General features: G+C 46.5%; 1 protein-coding gene across 2 annotated transcripts in view; it reads right to left on the bottom strand.

The window, feature by feature from the left end:
- Positions 1-19,018, bottom strand: part of ZSWIM5 (zinc finger SWIM-type containing 5) — a 98,050-nt gene that overhangs the window by 49,270 nt on the left and 29,762 nt on the right. Inside the window, exon 1 of one of the 2 annotated variants that reach the window (XM_062497217.1) lies at positions 8,210-8,313. The exons of the other annotated variant lie outside the window; for it this stretch is intronic. Within the exon in view, the coding sequence (XP_062353201.1) occupies positions 8,210-8,276 (67 nt within the window). The 5' untranslated portion in view covers positions 8,277-8,313. Of the gene's footprint in view, positions 1-8,209; positions 8,314-19,018 lie in introns of those variants that run through there. 2 annotated transcript variants of the gene reach the window in all.

Here is a 19,018-nt window from a genome sequence, read left to right on the forward strand (position 1 = left end):
CCCATAAAAAATAAACACTTCTGTCTTACTAAGGGCATCTGGAAATGACCCAGAGAGCTTGTCTATTTTCATTGGTAGCATTTTTGCACAACGGAAGAAAGAAATTGGTTGTGAGTTTTGAGCAAATGTTCCTCAAATGCTTATAAGGAATCCCTGAAAACACCAGCAAACACGCCACCCACCCAGATCTCCACAGGCAGAGCCTGGAAGACCACAATGTGGTCCCATTTCATTCAGGCTTTACCCCACTAACTATCCTCCCTGTTGTCTCTCAGTAAATCACATCCTTGAGGAAAGAAACTTGTCTCAGACACAGGACCCACCCACTCCCACAAGCATCCAACTCCACCACTGCACACACGTGGCAGGGAAAGACAGGCCAAAGGAATGGGCAGGCTGCCCTTTACTGGGATGCAATCCTTTGAGACCTAACTGTGGTTTTGAAAGAAAAACCCATTAACACCATTTGAAGTTAATACACTGCTACCTTTGCACTCCCCAGGGCTACAAACTTCCACCCTGGCAGCTGGACACACATCCAGCTAAAATGCAAGAAGCTGGTCAATCCTTGGCATTTAGGGGTGCAAAGCTGAAACCTCCCTTTATGTGCCAGAGGTCTGTGGCCATTTTTGGAGCTTCAGCACATCAGCAGACAGCAGCATGACTTGCCATGCTGCCACCACAGCATGCCAGCATTTTGGGAACCAGGAGGTCCAAGAGCTCTGCTAACCTTCTTGCTCTGCTGCAGAAACCAACCAGAAACACTCACATGCCATCAGGGATGGGGTCCTGAAAGAGCAGACAGGAATAAACTACAAAGAGATAGCATCTTCCTCAGTAGCCTCTTGTCTGGAGATATATTGCTGGTGACTGCTGGTTTCTCAGGGCTCTTCAAACTCCTGCTCCAAGCTCAGAGGACTGGAAACAGGAATGGTGGAGTCACCCATTCCAGATCTTACCCAGGGACTGTTCTGATGACTGCCTGGCTCCTTCCTTCTCAGCAGAACATTCCAAAAATGAACCAAAACAAACTCAAGAGTCATGACACTTCTCACAAGGCAGACTCCAGGCTCTCCAGCCAGGCCCAACTGCAGACGCCGCAGAAGTGTATTTATTTTAAAGACTATTTGAGCTGGAGTTTGTGAGAGAAATTATCCTTTTTTTAAAGAACTTGTGGTTTTTGTAAAAACCGATTTTAGCAACAGCCACATTTCAGGCTCTCTTTAGAGAAACCATCTGCTGATCTCCCAAACGTGGTGCAAGCATTTCTGCAGCCCTCTGCAAGGACCATGTACAAGAGACACAGCACCCGATGAAGGGCTGTGACTCCAGCTGCACAATTGGGAAATACCAGAGACAAACTGACCCGGTGTGTCCTTCTTGCACAACGCCATCCCATGCTTCTCCCTGTCCCTGGGAAGTCTCCCTCCTCCAGACACTCTGCCATTTTCTATCTTTGCCTAGAACACCTCTGTATTCCAATGTTCCCTGCCAGGCCCAGCCCCGCCTGTCTGCCCTGCTGTGATCAGGGACACACTTCCCACTCTTGTGTCTGCTCCCCAAAGAAGCTATTAGAGGACAAGACACTCTAGTGACAGGAGTCACTTACTGGGGATGGCCAGCATCCAGCCCTGCCTCCCGGGGGAGCCATGTGGGAAAGAGCTTTGTCCATTGTGAAGACACTTGGGTAATTACCAGCTGCTGGAATCAAAAAAAGTCTCTGCTGAGAACATGCAAAATTCCAACTTTTCTTGGATTTGACCATGTTCGCAGAGGGACAGCAAAGACGTCTCACAAAATGGCACCTCGTCCCCATTCCCCTGGCACTGAGCCTCACAACAAGCTCTAAGAAATGCTCTCTGGACTTCAACAGGGTGAACACAACATTTTTACATTTTTCTACTTTTTTCTCCACATTACTCTCCAAAATGGCAGGACCAGTTTACAATCTTTTTTACATTTTTCTCTCTTGAAATCAAACCATTTGAGTTCGACATCCAGCATGAAAATTCAAAGCGTGGATGCTTAAAACCCTGAAAAAAATTACAAGGATATTGGAAAACAGGAGCTTATCTCATGAACTGTTGGACAAAGTTTCATAATAGCTGGTATCACCAACCCCAGCTCCAGTAATGCCCATCCTGAGACAAACTGCTCCCAGACACCTGCTTGGCAGCACAACAGTGTCCATCTCCACTCCTGCCTCATCTCTGCCAATGCTGAAATTGAAGCAGACTGACAGCAGGATAATTTGGGGGAAAATTTAATTTTCTAAATAATTTTCATACGTGACTATATTTAGCAGATGGAGAAACAAAGTACATGTATTCAGTAAATATATATTTTTATAGCTGTAAAATTATAAACACATATGTATGTTCCAAGGAGATCTGAAGTCTATTTTAAGACACTCTTCACATGCAGATCATTAAAGCCTACAATACAGTTCCTTTGCCATATTATAATAAATATGGAAAGTGAATACACACTTCTCAACTCTTGTAGGTCACAAGAGACCTAAAGATGATCTCGTTTCTCTTCTGGTCGCCCTCTTTAGTGCTGCTTCAAAGGGAAATTGGTTTCATATGTGGGTTGACTGTACCTCACAGCATCATTTTGACTGCAAACCTAATTTAGTGAGCTGCAGAAACACTGTTACATAGGCAAGCATCGATTCCAGACCTCCGAAACCCATAGGGTCAACACTGGAAACTAATTCCTCGCCTGACAGGCTGCTAGCCTTGCAAGAGCAGCAAAACTAGCATCTTGCCACCTCTCACATTCAGGAGACATTAATCACACTTGCATCACTCCAGCTATTGGAATTTCTGATCCAGGCTGATTAATTTCCTCCCCATGCCCATTTCAAGCTGCTCACAGGCTCAGGGCTCTGCCTTTGGGGAGGGATGCTGAATTTCTCTTCCTGCTGCCTGCACGGCCAAAGCCAGGAAAGAGGACAACTTTCTCCACCTTATTTCCTCAAGACTTCTGCCCCTGGGGAGTCAACAAGGTTTTAATCAGCACCTGGCACTATATCTATCAGATATGCTAATAAGGTTCCTTACCTTAACAAACACCCTCAAGAGCAGACTCATCTATCTTAATTGGTAAACGCTTCATTAATAATGCAGCTGAGGAGTCTCAGAGCTAGAAATATAAATAGCAAGTTCTGATGCAAGGGCTTTTTTTTGTTCTCCAAGTACAGATTCAGAAGGAAGGTCTCTGTCATGCCCTGCTGCAGACACAAGAGCCCTTTGCAGCATGCACAAAAAGCCTCTTTTCTGTCTCTAATGGGTCCAAGTTCAGAGCATCCCTTTCCAAAGGAGAAAGGCAGGCAGGCTGGAAGGCATTCCTGGGCTGGGTGGCACTCACAAGAACGGGAACCATCAAGCACCAACACAGAGGTCAATGTGGACACGCTACCGAGACAGTGGCTTCCAGCCACTGATCAATGACAGGAAAAGCATTAAAACGCCTCTTTGGTTAAGTCACAAATTCCAGTCCTATGATTAACTGCTGCTCTTAGCCACGGAGCAAAGCAAAGGCTCAAACATCACAACCAGAAGGGACGTCGGAAGAAAAAGATCTTGTGTGTCTGAGACTACACATTCTGCAAAAAGATGACCCCAGGCCCACCATGCTAATCTCCAGATCTCCATTTTAAGGACTTAGCCAAAACAAGGCAGGAGTCTCTGAAACCCAGCTCTACTCATGAATTCCACACATGTTAAAATAGTAGGCTTGGGTTCTCCTTTTTCTTATAAATTCTTTCTGCAGACAAAAAGCCAGACAATTAGGGGTTTTAAGTATACTCAGTCCAGCCAGAGACTTGCTGATCTTAATCAAGTTTCTCAAAGCAATGGCCATAATTTCTGCACAAAACCATTTTTATTGTCCTTTTTTTTTTTAAAGCTCTGCTTATCAGTCCCTACTAAGTTTCAATGGATCAGACTGGGAGTTTAAATCTAAATGTAGAAGAAATTACTGGAGTTTATGGATATTGGACCTAGTAACTGTTGATAAATATCTTCCTCTGATGACATCTGGAGGATTTAAATAACAATGAAGTGTTAGATCAAATTCCAGATGAAAAAGTTTTGGCAAAAATTTAAATATTTTAAGCAAGGAGGTTTCAGACATTTTCTTGGGAAAAAAACTACCAAAAAATTTTGTTCCAGATTCTACCACCAAATCCACATCTTGCTTTTTTTTCTAAGCAAACCTTCTCTGACCCCATCTCTGGTCTACGTCTGCATTATTTATGGCATCATTTACAGCAAATGACTCTTCCAAATAGTAAGAGGCTTCTCTCATAGGTTTTTAAAGCACCAGGATTAGAGGTAAGGCTGCTGTGCAAGTCCAACTCAAACTTCCAATGTTACTTTGCACCCTGTGCTTAAAGCTCCTTTGGAAATGGCTCCTGGGCACATGTTCTCAATTGGAACAAAAAGTCAAGCCAGAGATAATATTTCCAAAGGATCACAAACAGTCACACCTGGAAACACTGATTTTTTTCCCCAAATCCCATTTAGCAAACTTAACTTGCTGCTCACCAAAGGTATGTAACTCAGTTTTTGTACTTATTTAGAGCAGCACAGCAATACTCCCTGGGACAGCAGCATCAAGACGGGCATTTGCAATGGGGTCTGCATGGACACAACATCCATACATCCCTGCACTGATCCCAGGCAGAGAGGCCTAGCGCTCCCCATCCCGCAGAGTGCCTCTGCTGGAAGTGCCTCATCCCAGACAAACCCACCATTGTGCAGGATGCTCTGCAGCGCCAGCCCGGCAGGACATCCAGGACACTGAAAACTGATTTCTCCAGCCAGCCTGAGCTCCCGCCCCACTGATTAATGGTTCTCCACACAGAAGCTAATAGGATCCTCTTTGAAATCCAAATAACCAGCATTAGTGACCTCAGAGCCCTGTCTGCTAACTGGACGTACAGCCTGCTTTTAATTCTCTTTATTTCTCACTGCATCTTCCCTACCAAAGCCTCCTTTCCCACAATGTTCTTTCCAAGCTGCTACACCCTTGCTCTGCTGAGTGTTCCCCACCTGCCACCCCAGTTACACCCCTCTCGTGACTGCACAGCAGCATCAGCCCAACCCAACACATCCTGCCCCGATCCCCTACCCGAGGGAAGGGTCCAGGTTAGCTGCTGCAGCCCCACAGCATGCCTGCACCCAGACAGAGCCCAGGCAGCAGCAAATGCTCCCCTGGCAGAGCAATCAGCTATCAAGTGTATCCCAGAGCTGGTTCTCAGCGGCCAACAATTTAAAGCCAAAATTCACCAGACCTCCTTGCCATTCTCACACCTAGCTCAGCAAAAGCCTGTCTGTAAGGGACTAACATTTAGGCAACCAGCTCTGACTACAGTAAATCTCCTTCTTGCCTCTCTCTCTCTCTCTTTTTTTTTTAATCCATAACCACCAGCTTTAAAGCTTTAAATCAATATCCCCTCTTGCGATCTGCATTCAGCAAGGAATTATTCACATTGAGAGCTTTAAAAATTAAGCTAAACCCTGCAGGGCCCAGGCCAAACTTATATCACAGCAAAGCTTTAAACACTGGATCAGGGACACAGCATGAGCCATGTCCTGGTCTTAGATGCAAACTAAATGTAGAAAACAAAGCCACCGTCACTGTGTTAAAAGGAAAAACCACAAACGGTCCATGCTGTGGCTTCTCCCAGGGACACAAGGGACAAAGGCCCTCCTTCCATGAAGAGGGGTCAGCCCATTCCAACCAAACACCTTGCAAAGGAAAGAAACTAATTGTCCCTGCAAAGCAAAGAGACTTATTGTCACTGTTTGAAAGAGAAAATGGCAGCTGATCTATCCACCCGTCTGTAATGCTGGCCAGAGGGAGGTCTTTGAGGGATGATGTGAGGACAAAGAGGGCAGTGCCATGTGCTCCCTCCATAGAAATAGCCACATCCATGGGAACAGGAGGTCCTCAGCACTGCTCACCCACTACTGCTCACCCACTACTGCTCACAGCCAGACACAGCTGGTCCCAGGCTGGGCAGAAGTGCCAGATGCCAAGATGAGAGTCCACAACATTCCTGGAGGAGTCAATTTCAAGGTGCAATTGAAGAAGAGTTGGGAGAAGAAAAACTAATAACCTAAAACAGTTCCTGTTAGTGTCCCAGAGGAACCACAAAGGTAGAAGAAGATGGATGAAAGAGCAAGGATTCTCAGCCTCACTGGTAAGAGAAGCTCCCTTCTTTAGTTTGGGGAGGGGTCTGATCTGCTCCATGACAGGAGCAGGTATTACAGGGAAGACACCCTACACCCCATCCCTCCTCCCACCACTGGGACAAGGGGCTGCAAGCACATCCCTCTGCACAAAGACACCTCAATCCTACCTGATGCTGTAACAGTGGCAGAGGCAGAGGATTGGGTAAAACTAGTCCAGGAAACAGCTGGATTTGCACCACCCCCACAATGGTGTCTAAGTGAGCACTAAAATCTTTCCATCTTCCCTGCTTGAGGGATGGCATGAAGAAGCCCATCTGGACTGTGCAGAGAGCATCCTTGATCCCACAGTCACCAACCTATGTAAGACCCAACAAGGACTGGCAAGGCTCAAGGAGCTGGAACAAGGCTAAGAAATTGGTACAGAACAATGCATGTCAGGAGGCTGTCATGGCCCTAAACATCCTCATGGTCCTACACATTGACCTCCTATAGGTACAAACTGCACAGGAAACTCGAGGCTTGAATCCACCCCAGGGCAGAGATTATGTCTCATGTTCAGCTCTTCAGATGCCCACACACAGCCACTTCTCCAGCTCTCAGTCATGGGGGTGACTGCCCAGGCCTTAATATTTGTAAAGTCCTTAGGAAATCCTTGGAAGGAAAGAGTAGAGTATTATTATGAAATAATAGCTTTTTATTCTGCTCCATCTGAAAGCTGCAGCTCTTTGTTCGGCCCCACGCTGTCTAAGCCAAGGGTTAAGGCTTGACTGGCTGGGCTGTGAGAAGCCATCCTCCACGGTGGGGGAGAGGCAGATTTCTGCGGGTCTCAAGAACAAGGTGTCTTTCTAACCCATTCGGACTCCAATAAGCAGCTTTAGATGTAACAATAGGGGGCTGAAAACCCAAATGCCCCAAAGCCTGCAGACAATCAGGACTGTTTAAGCATCCACAACTGACATTTCTAACACCACCTGAAATGTGTATTTTCCTTTCTGTTTCAAAGCCTTATTTTCCAATCAGATTATGTGCAGGATAAATACCCCTATACGGTGACAGCAGGCACTGCACAAGAAAATTGGGGATAATGGTAAATGCAAAGATTTACAGATACTTATCTCAGCATCTGCAAGAAATATTAGCTTTGAACGTGGTGTTCAAACACAACGTCAATCAATAGAACCTAGAAAAGTGCAAACTTGCTTAGCTGAACTCAGCCCTAAAATAAATTAAATAAATAAAACAGAACTAGGCTTTTAGAGCCTATCTCTCAAATGGGAAGCAGCAGGCACATGCATGAAATGCCAGGCTGGTCCAAGTCAACAAAGCACAGTAACAGATGAGAGACTAAGAGTAATGACCCTGGACACACTGGGAGAGCTCTTCTCTGAGGTCAGGGACACCCAACTATGAGGGACACAACAATCAGGGAGGAGACCTGGCCATCACCTGCAGACAGAGCAGGCAGAGACACACGGTGGCTGCCATGGAGCAGCACATCAGTGCCACTCAGCCAGGCTGCAGGAATGGCCCCACAAGCACCCCAAGGTCACTGCAGTCACTAAACAGCACCCACATGCTCAAGACATCACACTGTAGCCCCCTGCCTTGGGGACCATGAAGGCTCAGTGGTTCTGCTGTCACCATTCCTTCTATACCTCCCATCCAGGAAGGGGACCCAAGCTTAGGCTGCCAACATTCCCTGACCAGCACCACCCATGACAATGCTCCCGCACACAGATTTGCGAACCAGCAGCTGTTAAATGCCCACACAGGTCCTACACATTCCCACATAAATAATCCATGTAGCAAGGAGATCTCTGCAACACACTTGCCCTGACACTGACCTATGCGGAAAGGATGTACGATAAGGTCCTGAAACTTTAATAAATCACTGTGAAAAAGAATGTTGCAGTCACCAGCTTAAAAATACACCAAAATCAAGCAGTTTCAATGGAGATGATAGGTGGAGAAAGATGCCTCTACAACAGCCCAGATCTACTTACCTCTAAAGGTCCAACACATACTGGTATTTCTGAAGATGCAGCCGGACCTCTCTAGCTGGCCAGCCATGCTCCAAAAGCACAGAATCCACTCTCTACTCCTCAGCTCCTTTCCCTGCACTTGCTTTCAGCACTGAACATCGTTCACACCCCCAAAGTTAGCCAGACACGCAACTGATCCTGCAGATAAACAGCCCAACATCCAACAGCGCTTCTTGGGCTACAGCCACAGACCATCAACAGAAAACGCAAAGCTGTGATCTGAAATCTTATCTGGTCGCTGCAGAAACGCGGCGGAGAAGGTCAGCTTTCCATCATTCAGCAAAGACATCCAGCGCCAGCACACAAACACTCAAAAATATCACTGTTGAGTTAAGACAACTTTGGGGTTTCTGCTTTGCAGCCAAGTATCACTCAGCGGCCATTAAACAGATTTTTAAGCCATCAGTGGAACATTAGAAATTCCATGAATTTGAAGTTTATTAATTCCACAATACAGTTTATACTTTTTTCAGGATTTACACTCCTTGGCTTCACTCTTTCAGCTATAAATAAAACCATTTGCTAAGTTGGCTGATACATCGGAGCCCATGACTGGCATATTTATACAAGTTGGCTGAAAAACAAGATGGTTCAAGGAATCGCCAAAAACACTAAATCCAGTTATTTCAAATCTATTTTGAAACATCTAATAAATCTACAGGGATCACTTGAGATACAGAACTGGCTAAACTCGAGTAGCCATGCTTCCGAACAACATCTCTGATGTTAACGGAGTGGCTGATGTGCATTTTACAGCTTTCTCTCTCAAATCCTTCACAGTCCATTGCATAATAGCCATGTCTTTGGACAGTCTTCAGAAGGAAAAGAAATGGAAACAGGAGAAAGAAATGGCAAAAGAGATCCAGCAGAACTGACCTATACGATCCCCAATGCCTTTCCACAAGAAGCTTGAAATAGAAAAGAGACTTACATCCATGGGTTCCCATCTTGGTGGGATGCACCTGGCAGGGATAGATTCAGGGGTCTTTGTACCACAGGTATCCCAAGCAAGAGGTCTGTGAAGACAGTGTATATACAGGACCAGCACAAGGAAAAGGTGGGTCTGGTCTATCAAAAAGCTCTGCCAAGAAAGTGAGCCTGCACAGCTCTCCCCAATTCAAAGGCAGTTGGAGAGCTCAGAGCCTTCTGAAGCTGGGCCAGTGGTGACTAAATCTGCAGTTTTTGGGGTAGATGAAAATTCTGAAATCTGCCCAAGCATCAAGCTTCTCTGGTTAGCAAGAGACAAGTGATGAAAGACCTGATCAGAGGAGAAAAAAATAAAGATATCCAACTCAAAATTTTTATCATAGCACTTGTAATCTGTACCCTGGAAACTACTTGTAAACAGAAGGAGACTCTGGCCTCAGGATACATCAACAGATGTATCCCCAGAGCACCAAGGGACTGACAGCAGTTTTGCTCCTCCAGTAAGATGAGCAAGCCAAAGGACAAAGCACAAAAGTACTCTCACAGGGAGAGGGCTGTGTAGGAAACCCTGAGCTAGAGGTGGGGCCTCAATTGTCAGACTGAGCTTTTGCATTCTTACTTCCTGAGCAAAATCAAAAACCCCTGGCAAAGCTGCTCATACAGGTGATGATTAGCACCGCAAAACCAAGGCAGGCTCTCCAGAAACAGACTCAAGGTGTGTGGTGCCCCAAGCCATGAGAGCAACTTTAGCCCTGGGAAAATGGCAAAAACTTAGGCAAATAGAGATGTGATAAGATAAATTGGAGTATTAAGGGATGAGAGCCAAGGTCCAGGACTTCCCTCCCTGCCTCCCCTGCTCCAAGCATGAGTTGATTTTCTCTTAGCCACCAAGGCCATACTTCTGAGTGTTGGTTTGGGGCACTCCAACCTCCCAAAGTGACAGCTTGGGTACACTCCCCAGTGGCTACATGTTGGGTTTTCCTTACCTGAAAGCATCTTTATTGCTTGAAAGCCCCTCCTCTCACTTTGTATCTCCCGAACAGCAGCAAGAAATAGTTGCCAGCAGCTGTGTTTCATCCATGGAAATACCAACCATTCTGGAGCATGTAACACTTGATAAACATGAAATCTAGTGGGATGTTTTTATCCCTGCGCCCTGTCAGGCTGACAGATGACAAGCCTACAGCCCCTAACAGACACTGCAGTATAATTCACCTCCCTGCCACCCCCAGCCCTGTCCAGAGAACACTGCTGACCAGCACCACTGCAGCACCCAAGGCACAAACCTATCCCAGAGGTTTCCCCGCCTCTGCTTTACTTGCTAGGAGCCAAAAAGCAAATAATTCATCATCCCCTGCTCCTCCCTGGCGCAACTGCTCAGAAATTGCTGAGTCCAACCTTACTTATCACTGGATGTAGTGCAGTTCTGTTTTCTAATCCCCTACATCTGCATTTTGTACAGCCTTTTTCTAAGGCTCTTCACATTTGCTTCACAGTTTATCGCCCTGCTCAAGCAAGATGACGCATCTTTAAACTTTCCACTCAAAAGAAGCGCTGAGGAATGAAACCATTCAAAAATGAAGAAGCTGTCTCAGAAAACAGTCCCCACAGAAAACGGCCAGCAGGAGTTTTGGTTTTTTTTAAGTCATAAACTTAATGAGACCAGGGATTATCTTTTCTGTTGGAAAGACTCCTTGTTCCTGGTATCACAACAAAATAGTGAACCATTTGAAGTCTCTTCTTCTTAGTTTTGCTCAAAAACTAGGACAATAACAACTGAATTCAGAGGGGGGGGGGAAGAAATAAATTGTTTCCCTGTGTGGAAACAGAAAAAGGCTTCCCAGCACAGATTTAAGGAACAGCCCCCTCTCTATGCCACTTGAAGAAGCTCTTGCAACTTAGATGACCCTAAAGCAATATAGATCTTATCAGTCTACCCTAAAGTTTCATGACTGATAAATCCCAGCAGTCAGAAAAGGTTTACCACAGTTTCTACAAGCTCAAATACACTTCAAAAATTTTAGGTCCCTGTATGGAAATAAGAAGACCAGTCCACTCTGGCAAAGTTGTTTGTGCCAGAAAAGGTGAAGAGGAGCCAGGCAACACACAACCCAGAGAGAACAAGACCTGAATGCAGAGGTGCTTGCTGCTGCTGCCTGGCAGCCCATGGGGTCGACCTTTACTTCCCCCTCAAATGAAGCTCAGCTTCACACACACCCACAGTCTCTGGGGACCCCCATCTCACAGGAAGGAGCACTGGCTCAGTTTATCTGGGTTCTGGGGCCTGCAGGTTCTGGCCAGCACGCATAACCACTCCAAGCAACAAGGACACCATCAACAGATAGCGAATCATTTAATCCCATGTCTTCAAACCAGCAGCCCACTCCCCCTCTCTGCCCTCAATGCCACAGGGAGCCTCTGATCCCAACCAGCTCCCTGAGCTCAGCCCCCAGCACCTCCCAGTTCAATACAGGAGCTCTCTGTGGGAGTCTGGGCTGCTTTTCAAAGACAAAACATTGCCAAAACAGGAAAACCCTGGATAAAAACCCAATGTGCAGCTCTGCAGCTCTACATAAGGTCTGCAGGAAGCCAAGGATGCCTACAAACACCCAATGGACACAGTTCGCTGGCAGGGGTGCTAAGCCAGGAACCACATGGCCTGGTGGTCCCCAAGAGCACACACTGCCTCCCATGCTGAAGCCTTGAAGGGTTATTTGTACACGAGGCCATGCTGAACCAGGGCAGCCAGATACACTGCTGTGACTCCCAACAATAAACACACAAATGGCCTCCCCTCATGGTGGAGATGACTTGACCAGCTCAGTCAAGAGCAGCACCAGGCTGAGTAACAGCCACGGCACTGGTGGGGCAGTACCTTCCACGGAGGGTTTGGGCAGGACAGAAAGAAGAGGGGAAAGCCAAGTCTGACTTGGCTCAGCAGCACGCTGGGACTGCAGAAAATGCCCTGGCCCAACTCACAACCTGCTGGCAGCAGAACCGAATGCCCTGCTCTACCATGACTGGCCTTATTGAGTTGGTGCTATAGATCAACCCACTGTGGCCTCAGCTGAGCCCTGGGAAAATGTTGGGAATATCTGTTGTCCCTTTGGCTTGGTTTATCATCTGGAGAAGGCAGGACCCTCCACAGCGCAGGCAGATGCTACGGTCACTGCAATTTCAGAAGAAATATTCTGATGCTACATGTGCAACCATTTTTCTGCTGTCTGCCCTAGTGATGTTCCCACATCGAGCAAAAAACAACCCAAACACTCCCCTTAATTAGGTTAAATTAGGTGTTTTTACTGTAAGGTTCAAGCTAGACTGATTAGCCATGTACCCACTGCATTAGCAGGGCCAGACGCCTCAGATGAGTTCATCTTTTTCAGATCCAAAGAAAGGAAAGAAATAAAAGATGAGTCCAAAATAAGCAAAAAAATCTTTTGGTCTCCCATCAGGTGATTTCTTACTCTCACCTGGTCTGACACACAGATGCACAGTATCTGATGGGAGAACCTGCTCACATCAGCAGCTGAAAAATGGTCCTGAGCCCCACAGTCCAACACATCTCCTTCCCTGGGCAATCCCCACGCAGCACTGCAAGCTATTGCAGATGGCTTCACCAACAATAACCAAACACAAGACCCAGTCACCTCGAGTTCACTTGCAGCCCAGCTGTCCTGGAGAAGGGATAACCCATCCCATCACCGGGCTAAGGCACAATCAAATATTTAAATGAACGCTTTTGCTTTAGGTCAGCTTCGGCTTCCTCCTGCCTCCGGCTAGCGAGAGGCAGAGCGATCTCCTTGCATTGCCCTGACAACCCGAGGATGGGTTACAGCCGTGGCTGGGCTGCTGAATGGCAGCGCTGGGTACTTGACATGCGACAATGGGATACGTTTGCCTTTTTTCAGAAACGAGAGGCTGACATTGTGAAGCGGTTAAAGCCAGACATCCAAGCGAGGCCATCACCATACACGGGCTCAAAAGGCTTTGTCTGCCCTTCTAAGAGAAATTTCATAATATGCGAGGGTGAGCAGTCAGCAAAAGGCTTGGATAGCTCGACTTATAATCATCCCTGGCTTCCTCACAACAGCCCTGAATACATCTTTGATTGGTTATGTATGAGAGGATCCGTCCCCAGTGTGGTGCCAGACATGTGAGACACAGACCTGGGTCAGACTCCCGAGCAGGAAGAAGAATTCTGTTCAGCAGCAACACTTAAAGGGGGGAAATAATAGTAATAGTAATAATAAAAGAACAATAACAATAACAACAATAATAGTAAATAATGATATCACATTAGTAATACAAATTAAGACTTATTATTGGAAAATGTGGCAATTACTTTATCCCAAATGGTCTCAAGATATTATTGGTTCAATTGTCGTTCCCCCTTCTGCAGGCAGGGTGAAGAGCCAATTCCCAGGCTATGGCTATTATTCCTAAGAGGGGCACTTCCACACAGTTCTCTGCTTCTCAATCCAAACAGAAGACCCACCCATCCCCAAGAGTGCCCTGCTACCCCCAGCATCCCTCCAGGACCCCAATCCCAGCCCCTAAGAGGGGATGGGCGTGGATCCTGTGCTCATCCATCGTGCAAGTGACTTTCCTGTTGTTCCAGGCGAACAAAAGCCGAGCAGCTCAGTGGGGCCTGAGAAGAGTGCCTTCCCCTTAATAAATGTGATTTCAATCCCAGTGAATATTCATACAATTACCCTAGCTCTAATTTGTATAAAATGACAGCCTGCAAACCAGGGATGATTGAAGAGGACCAAAATCATTTTGTTTGATTACAATCTCTCCTCCCTCCTTCTCCCCCCCTCCCCACCTTCATTATCTTTTATGTCTATTTAAACTCTGGACACTCTATATTCATCTCAATTCTCCCTCCATCTCTCCTTCTGTTTGTGGGTTGCTGCTGCTTTTATTTTTTTCTCCCCCCTCCCATCTCTCTCTCTCCTTTCATTGTAATTTTCTTTTTGCTTCTGTTGTGCATTCAGGGATTTGAGAAGGTTTTCAGGGGGAGTGGGGGTGGACTTCATTTTATAAAAAAAAAAAATACTGTGTTGTCTGGATAGAAAATTACATTTGCATGCTCGAGGGGCCTGAGGGCTTCTCTGTGGGCTTGGCAGAGATCCTACCTCGGGGAGGGGGAGGGAGGTGGAAGATGCTGATTTGATTTCCTCCTCTTCCCACCCCTTCCCCCTTTCCTTTCCATATTATAAATGTCTGCCTGATTTTTCTTTTCTTTTTCTGCATGTGCAAACCACTTGAAGAACAATGGCACAGATTAGAGGCCTTCCTTAGGGCTGTTTATGAATGCAGTTGTGGAGTTCAGCAAAGCAGAAACATTACATAGAATAATTGGACATTTAATTACTAATGAAGCTAGCAACTGAATTTTTTTTTTCCAAGGGTCTGAAGCAATGTGACAGACCCTCCAACTGCAGGTTTAATTATGGCTGGAGATTGGCTTAATACTCCCCATCTTGCACTCTATTACCCTCTCAAAAGCCCTTCTGCCTTTTATTTGTAATTTTTATGCCCCTGCCCCATCCACAGGGAGAAACATCCTGATGCTCTATCAGACAGGATGATGCTTCTGCTGCTCTCAATTGGTGTGAAGCCAAAGAAGCCAGCCTTGGACAGGTTTCCTACAGAGTCTGCTCTCTTAAGAGCATTGAAGGAAGAGACCTGTTTTGGTGGCCAAGAACATCCAGAAACAATCTCTCCTTGATTATGTCTCAGTTTTGGCCCAACCTAAATTTTGACATCTCAGGTTTCACTCCCTCTTTTTAAGAAATCAAGTACTCAGCTTGTTTATCCCCATACGGGGACATTCAGTTTCCTCCTAGAACTTTAAGTTTTCTTTTCCTTCCTCCCCCTCACCCAACCACTGCCTATTCCAAACACCATGGGACACCCAGAAATGAAGTCCCTACACAGCAGAGGAACCAGAGCAGGCTCCAAGCAAGTGTGAAAGCACAGGTTTGTCCCCAGAAAGTTTTGCTCCTGTAGGGTTATCATCAGGCATCAATACAACATTTGAGTGCTTTCTGGAGGGAGAGGTGAGCAGGTCATGGGTCGGGGGGGGGGGGGGGAGGGGGTTGGAATTAGATACCTGAGGTCTCAGTCCTACCACTGGCAGCACATCACAGAGGACCTCAAAATGACAAGCCAGTGTGCACTGGATCATAGCTTTCACCTCTATCTTGTCTCTGACAGGGGCTGACAAGCCCCAGAGAGAGCTTCTGCCTTGCTTCTAGCAAGAAGCAACTTCAGAACCTCCTGAGCTGGAAGCTGCATCTGGACCATCTGTTTTAACACCACTAAAATGGGGCTGGAATAGGGTTAACAAGCATCTTTGGAGCTTTTTCATCTCATTCTGCCTCACTGAGTTTCATTCATTGCAGCTCCAATTTCCTTCTTCAGGTGAAAGGAGACAAAGTGCCAAGGCAATCCCACCTCCTTGTGCAGAGTGCTAAGCTCCAGGGAACTGAACCTCCAGCTTCTGTTGATCAAAAAACCTTCTAATTGATTACAGATGAATGCTGTACAGCAAAACTGTTGGATTTTAAGAGCACAGAGAGCACTTTTGTAAAATGTCATATGCATATTGGGATTTTTCTTTCCTGGTTTTAATGACAAAGTGCAAATTTGGGGGTTGGCGAGGAGAAAAGACAGGAGAAAGAGTAACAGATGTGAAGAGATGAAAAATATTCCTGAAGAACAGATCACCCATTTCTTCCTCCAGATTTCCCAGCACATCATGTGGAAGACTATATGCCCTCAAAATTCATCCACACTAATCCTCACACGTGTTACAGAGTGAATGACCAGCATTCAGTCAGGACCCATGGATTCAATTGGCCTGCACATTCTTACACCTCCACTGGTCTCAGGAAGGACTTGTATCTATGAGAATGTTGTTCCATTTGAGCTAAAACTGCTACAAAATAGAGCGCCTGGTATCCCACTTGTACAGGTACTGGTGGAATTCATTTGCTATCACTGAGGTCCTAAGTCAGCAGACAAGGCTCATCTGACACCAACTGCAAGAAAATCATCTACATACCCCAAGGGACTGAGATACCATCATCTCCAGGCAGCACCAGTGTCTCCACTGACTACTGGAGATCTTGGAGAACTACAGTGAAAAAGACACACAACTTTCAGACAGTGGACAGCAGGCAGGAGTCTCTCTCAAGCAGCATGTGCCTGGGTAATAGATGCAATTTCCCCCCCCTCAATTTACCTTCCAAATGTGGGATTCAGCCAGTAAGCACATCAAAAGTTCACTGGCACCAGTGAGAGGCCCTGCTGCTCTGCTGCTGACTTGGATCCTAGACAACTTGCCCCTGGCTGTTTTAGAAGCAGATACCTTATTCCTTGGATTAGGAGCAAGAGTCTGCACCAAACCTCTTCCAAATCTTTATCGCGTTCCTCAGCTTTGACTGAATTCAGGACTTTTTCTGCTGCATGAACAGTTGGGCAGAAAGTCTCTGGGGATACAGAAACCCAGCCTCATTCACCTTCCTTGCACAGGGAAACAGTCTAGAAGAAGACTATTTCCAAGAATTATTTCCATGTCCTTTAACATGATTTTCAGCCTGCTCTCCACAGAGAGATGCAGCTGAAGGACTCAGTCAGTGCTTTAATAAGTCTTTTCAGGTCCTTTTTCAAATCAGGCTAAAGAACAGGGATCCACCACAAAGCTGGACAGTATGGGATATGGGAGGATTCCCCATCCCTGGTAGTGCCAAAGGCCATGCTGGATGGGACTTTGAGCAGCCTGGTCTAGAGGAAGGTGTCCTTGTCCACGGCAGGGAGGCTGGAACAAGATGATCTTTAAGGTCCTCTCCAAACCAAACCATTCCATGATTCTATGACTCAGAAAGGACAAGCAGCCTATAGTAGCTGACATCTCCAGCCAAAACCTGCTACCGAAAACTGAATGCAGTAAAGAAGAGAGATCTAGTGACCCCGGCTCTGCCCTCACCTCCTGTAAGCTACTTCAGCATGTGGTAGCCACTTCATGTTTCAAAGGAATGCCAAATTTCACCCTGGGGCACCTCCAAGAACACTTCAGCTGACTAGCAGCAGCCCCTGCCCTTTGGGAGCTCACAGTTGCCAGTTTGGTGCTACAGAAATGCTGGTGGCCAGACTCATCTGCTTTCCTGTGTGTCAGAATTACATGACCCATTGACTCATCTCACTGCTTCCACCTTCTCAGAGACCTTGTGGCACCATGAACACTTGCTCAGGGTCACCAAACTTCCAATCACACTCATCAACTTCTATCAACATCAGCTGTATTTTAAACTATTTTGAAGCAATAACGATGAACATAAAACACCACCTAAATATAGATTATATGACAGAATGTAGCCCTGGTGTGAGCTGCCTTTGACCAACTCAGCTCCATGCACCCCCCACCATAAGGAATCACAGTTTGCCCAAATGACTTCCAACTGCTGCTGTCCATCTGAGAGCCCTTAAATGATATCTGCTTTACAGAAAAGGATGAACACCCTCCTGCTGAAGTCAGGGCCTCCTCAAGATGTCTCTAGTCAGACATTCAACACTTAATTGCTTTTGAAGACCAAAGAGCCCCTCTTCATTCTCCTCCCATGTGTTTATCTTCTGCAGAACTCAGCTGCTGAGTTTGCAGGAGAAAGATCAAATAACAACTAAAAGAAGTTTTAAGATGCACACCCACTGTCATTAATCATACTTGTAATATCTTCCTTCCCTCACTGCCTGAAAAATGCTTATTTCCAGACCCTGGCCAGCCTGCTCCCCACAAACACAAGTGTGATGTGCCCATCAGATAAAGAGCTTCGGTGGCAAAAACATGCCACCAGGTCTGAGAAAGTATTCCCTTACTCAACATATCCACTGATGCAGGGCAAAGATGCCAGCAGGAAACCAGGAGGACAGAGAGGGTCAGTCCTGTCCAAAGTAGCTCCAAGGTTGGAAGGGAAAGGAGTGCAAGAGCCTTCTCCAGCCCTTGGGCCATGGGAAACATCCATGGGAGGGAGCTGGCTTCTCTGGCAGTGCCAGTGCTCCTTTGGAGACATGGTCCTGGAGACCTGAGCTCACACTGCAAGAACTCGCTGAGATTTTGGGACCATTCACATCCAGAGGCAGCTGCATTTAGACAGAGCTTCCCTGCTTTAAGGGACAACAGACCCTTCAAACCACTTCAAAAAGGACACATCTGCCCAACAGTTGCCTTTTACCAGCTGTCCCATGGTCCAAAATATCAATCACCTTCCCACACACTGCCGTACGCCACACATAGACTGAAATGTCCCAAACACCCTCCAGATCCTGCCATAAAACTAGTGTATCAAAACCTGCTCACATAGAATCAGGATCAGAGGGGAGCCTGATCTCCAATTCTCTCAGTGTGTCCAAACTGGCTTCCCAGTACTCACTCACTCCCAGGGATTTCTGAGCTTTAACTCATCTTTGCTCCCAGTTCAGGGGGTTCAGGGTGCAGTCCAAGGCTCACATACAATGAAGGACAGTAGAAAACCTGAGCTCAGAAACCCATGCCAAGGACATTTACTCTCCAGCAAGATCAGAAACATTAAGCCAGCACCACAGCATTGCTCAACACAATCTCAATGGAGACAGGGGGGCCCTGTTATTTACCACTGGGATGGGGGATAAACAAAACAGCAGGCCCCCACGATCCTGGTTCCTCCTGGGGAACGTGGCACTCAGACCCCCATCCCAAACCACTCCTGCTTTGAACCCCTGCAAAACCCAGTTAAAAACAATCGCCCCTCCCCAAGAGCCTGCTGTCACTGCTCTCAAGCTGGACTCCCTTTCAGC

The sequence above is a fragment of the Cinclus cinclus genome, chromosome 8, assembly GCF_963662255.1.
Source record: "Cinclus cinclus chromosome 8, bCinCin1.1, whole genome shotgun sequence".
In the NCBI taxonomy this organism is placed as follows: domain Eukaryota; kingdom Metazoa; phylum Chordata; class Aves; order Passeriformes; family Cinclidae; genus Cinclus; species Cinclus cinclus.